Source organism: Erpetoichthys calabaricus, chromosome 4 (genome assembly GCF_900747795.2).
Source record: "Erpetoichthys calabaricus chromosome 4, fErpCal1.3, whole genome shotgun sequence".
NCBI lineage: Eukaryota > Metazoa > Chordata > Cladistia > Polypteriformes > Polypteridae > Erpetoichthys > Erpetoichthys calabaricus.
This window is the reverse complement of record NC_041397.2, coordinates 29,602,212-29,606,535: the sequence shown is the minus strand read 5'-3', so window position 1 is coordinate 29,606,535 and position 4,324 is coordinate 29,602,212. Positions and strand designations below refer to the sequence as shown.

Below are 4,324 nucleotides of genomic sequence, written 5' to 3'. Positions count from 1 at the left end.
ATTACTACACCTCCTCCTTTTAGCTTTAATCATCTTTTCCTTTTTCCCTTTTTCTGTCTTTCCCAACAACACATAATGAACACTTTTTTTTTTTTTTTTCACACAGCAAAACATATGCAACCACTTAGATTTAGAACACTTGTGCGATGTTATTTCCTCTGATAATTCACAAATCCATTCTGTCAGGCGCTTTCACCATTCGACGAGACCTAGTAATAGTTCCTGTGGGTCGAAGATGGCTTCTATTTCGCCTGAAAGTACCCCTATCTGTTTCTACCACATATGATCTGGGAGTACTGGCAGACCTGACAACTGCACCACTAGTTCCTTCTGTAGTGATCCAAACCTTCTGTCCAGGTGTGAGTTGTGACAGAGGTCTGGACCTGTGTCTCCTGTTGTAATATTTTGCCTGCTGACGCCGTCCCTCTTCATCCTTCTTTCGAAAAGCAAGCAGGTCCGGCCACTGAGGATCCATTTTAGCTGTTGGTTGGGGTAGGGACGTACGCAGGTTTCTCCCCATTAGCAATTGTGCTGGCGAGTACCCATGTTCCAGTGGAGTGGCTCTGTATGCCAGTAGTGCTCAGCTATGATCAGGATCCTTCTTCCACAAGTCCTTTATAGTCCACACTGCACGTTCGGCCTCCCCGTTGGCTTGGGGATAACGTGGGCTGCTGGTGACATGTGTGAACTGATACTCCTCTGCAAACATTTTGAATAGCTCTGAGGAAAACTGTGGCCCGTTATCAGAAACAACAGTCTCTGCAGTTCCATGTCTTGCAAAGATCTCCTTGATAGCTTTAACGGTGACTTCAGCCGAAGTGCACTTAAGCTCAACTACCTCAATATATCTTGAGAAAAAGTCTATTAAGAGAAGGTATTGTCTCTTGGACCATTCAAAAAGATCCATACCGACCTTTTGCCATGGGCGGTCTGGGACCTGAGTTGGTATCAGTGGTTCGTGAGACTGTACCCTGTGTTTTTGACATATCTCGCAGCTATCCACCATGTGACCAATCTCTGTGGAAATGCCTGGCCACCAAACAGACTCTCGAGCTCTGGCTCTGCACTTGGAAATCCCCTGATGGCCTTCATGCAGACGCTCTAGAATGTTTGTTCTGAGGATATGTGGTATTACCAATCTCTGTCCTTTCATCAGAAGATCGTTTGCAAGATGAAAGTCCATTCTATGCTGCCAAAAGGGCTTAATGTCTGGGTCTAGCTGGCATTTCTCTGGCCATCCAGTGGAACAGTGCTCAATCACTTTTCTACACACATAATCTTCTTTTTGTGCCGTCTTTACAGTCTCCAACTTCCTGTCTGAGGCTGGGAGACAGATCACCAGACTGTCAACAAAAACTTCCACCTCTTTTTCAAACTGCAGCTCACCTGCAGAGGGCGGACCAGGTAGCGGTGCTCTAGACAGGGCATCAGCTGTGACGAGGTTCTTTCCTGGCACATGAATGATGTTAAAGGTAAAGCGTAGCAGTCTTAAACGAAACCTCAAGACCCTCGGGGGAAGATCATCCAAGCCCCTAGTGCTGAGCAGAGGGACCAGAGATTTATGGTCTGTCATTAAAGTGAAATGTAGACCCATTAAGTATGATGACAGTCTTTCACATGCCCATGTGACAGCTAACGCCTCCTTTTCAATTTGGGCGTAGCGCCTCTCGGTGTCTGTTAGTCCTCTTGAAATGTATGTAATGGGTCGCCATGAACCATCTTGCTGCTTTTGTGTAAGAACAGCTCCAATCCCATATGACGATGCATCCGCTGCCACTCTTGTGTCTGCCATGTTAGAGTACTGAGCAAGTACTTCTGGAGAGCTTAGTATCCCTTTCAGTCCTTGAAAAGCTGTTTCTTGGGGCTCTGCCCAACTCCATTCATTTCTCTCCTTTTGCAGATCCTTTAATGGCATTGTTATCGTGGCGAGCTGTGGCACAAACTTTGCAAGGTAGTTGGCCATACCCATGAGACATCGCACATCTGCCACACATGTGGGTTGCGGCAGCTGTTGTATCGCCTTGACTTTGTTTGGGTCGGGCTCAATGCCGTTTGCCGAAACCTTGTGACCCACAAACATGATTTCAGTCTTGGCAAACTCACATTTTTCATTTAAAGTGAGTCCTTCTTTTTGAAACTTTTGGAGCACACGGTGAAGTCTTTGGTCATGTTCTTGTTTGTCCCTGCCATAGACAAGCACATCATCGGCATGGCAGATGACTCCCTCAAAGCCCTCGAGCATTTGAGACATCCTCCTCTGAAAATGTTCTGGCGCCGATGATATTCCAAATGGGAGGCGGTTGAAGTGATATCTCCCAAAAGGAGTGATGAAAGTTGTGAGGGGCCTTGACTGTGGAGTAAGAGGGATTTGCCAAAATCCAGATCGAGCGTCCAGTTTTGTAAACACCATAGCATCTGTCAACATCGCTAGTGTTTGGTCTACTGCTGGAAGGATATGACGTTCTCTTTTTACTACTGCGTTTAAAGGTGTGAGATCTACACATATCCTAGGTGGCTTCCCACCTAGTTTGGGGATGACTACCATGCCTGAACACCATGCTGTTGGCTCAGTAACCTTAGAAATAACTCCCATTCCTTCCATTCTGTGTAGCTCTGCACGCACTGCATCTCTGAGGGGGAGGGGGACCCTTCTGGGGACAGATAGAGCCACCGGTGTAGCTCCCTGTTCTAGCTGAATGTGGTAAGACTCTTGTAGCTTGCCTAAACCCTGAAAAACCTCTGGATAAGCAGCTCTGAAATCTACATCAGACTTCATAACTGTGTGTACTCTGTACACCAAACCCAAAGCTTCACATGCTGGTCTGCTTAATAGTGGCTGAACTAGCCCTGAAACCAGGTAAATATTCTCTGATGTACTGCGGCCTTTTGCTATTATTTGTGCTTTACAGCAGTCCTTCACGTTAAGTGGGTATCCACCAGGCCCTAAAAGAGTCTTTTGGGGTTTCTGCAGTGTTCCATCTCGTTCTGGTATGTACCACTTCTCAGGAATGGACGTAACGTCTGCCCCGTGTCTAACTTAAACTCAACATTTTCCCCATTCATTAGGAATTTTTCTACCCATGGTTTGGATCTCTCAGTCCCTACTTCTCCCAAAAACACAAAATCTTCGCTGTTATCTTGACATTCTACAACCTCACGTAAGCCTGCAGCTTCACTATTGCGACAAACTACGGCAAAATGTCCCTTTTTATGACACTTACGACATTCAACGTCTCTAGCGGGACAGTCTTTCCATGAGTGTGTATTTTTACGCCCACAGCGGCCACACTCTTTAACACACAGCTTGTCTGGTCCTTGTCTTTTCTTTGTCTGTTGCCACGTTTGTGGCTTTGCTTTCTTCATGTTTGACCGTATGGCGTCCATGTTGGAAGTTTTTTTCTTTTGTACACTGCTGAGCAATATTGTTTGTTGTTTCCTCACAGTTTCGCTCTGTCTGACCTTACGTATGGCTTTAGAAAGTGTTAAATCTGAGTCCAGTTGTAGCTGTTCTGACAACTTTTTGTCTTTAATGCCAACCACAATTCTGTCTCTTATAAGTTCCTGCTTAAGCACTCCAAAACCACAGTTCTCTGACAACTTATGTACAGCTGTGATGAAGGACTCTGCACTCTCCCCTTCTTGTTGCTGTCTTGAGTTAAACTGTGCTCTTTCAAAAATAACATTGTGTTTTCCCACATAATGCTGTTCAAATGCTGATTTAACAGAGTCATATTTCTTTTTATCTGCATCAGACAGTGGTAAAACCGCCAAAACATCATCAGCTGCATCTCCCATGGCATATAAAAGCGAATTCACCTGATATTCCTCCGTTTTTTCATTGAGAGCTGTTGCAATTCTGAACCTTTCGAATCGTCTGATCCACTTCGGCCAGTCTGTGGGACAGGAAAAGTCGAACGGCTCTGGGGGAGTTATTTGCACAGTTGTCGCCATCCTGGTTGGTAAATCCCTGTTCTCCTCGCGTTCAGGATCCAAACTTTCAGATGCGTCCACCTGCTGCGCGTCTCCCTCCGCCTGCATGTGCATCGCAGCGACTTTCACTCACACCAGCTGACTCTTCCTGACACAGCTGTGCGCACACCCTCTCATCTGTCCTGCGACGGTAATAACAACATCTTCCGAACTTTTAAAACAGACTGGAGACTTACAGTTCGTAGCTTCTGACACCATGTATAATGAGGACGCGGGACACGGAGTCGCAACCTTAGAAAACGTTTATTCAACAACCAGCATGCAGTTCCCAACCCTTCAACATCCTGGGCATACCGCAAAGCCTCATGGGAATAGTAGTCCTATTACTACAGTG

The 4,324-nt window shown here is 46.0% G+C and overlaps 1 protein-coding gene across 1 annotated transcript; it reads right to left on the bottom strand.

Moving 5' to 3' along the window:
• Positions 1-580: 580 nt before the first annotated feature.
• Positions 581-2,776, bottom strand: LOC127527423 (uncharacterized protein K02A2.6-like). The gene has a single exon (XM_051926142.1). It carries the CDS (start codon positions 2,774-2,776, stop codon positions 581-583), a length of 2,196 nt encoding a protein of 731 aa, XP_051782102.1.
• Between the last annotated feature and the right edge of the window lie 1,548 nt (positions 2,777-4,324).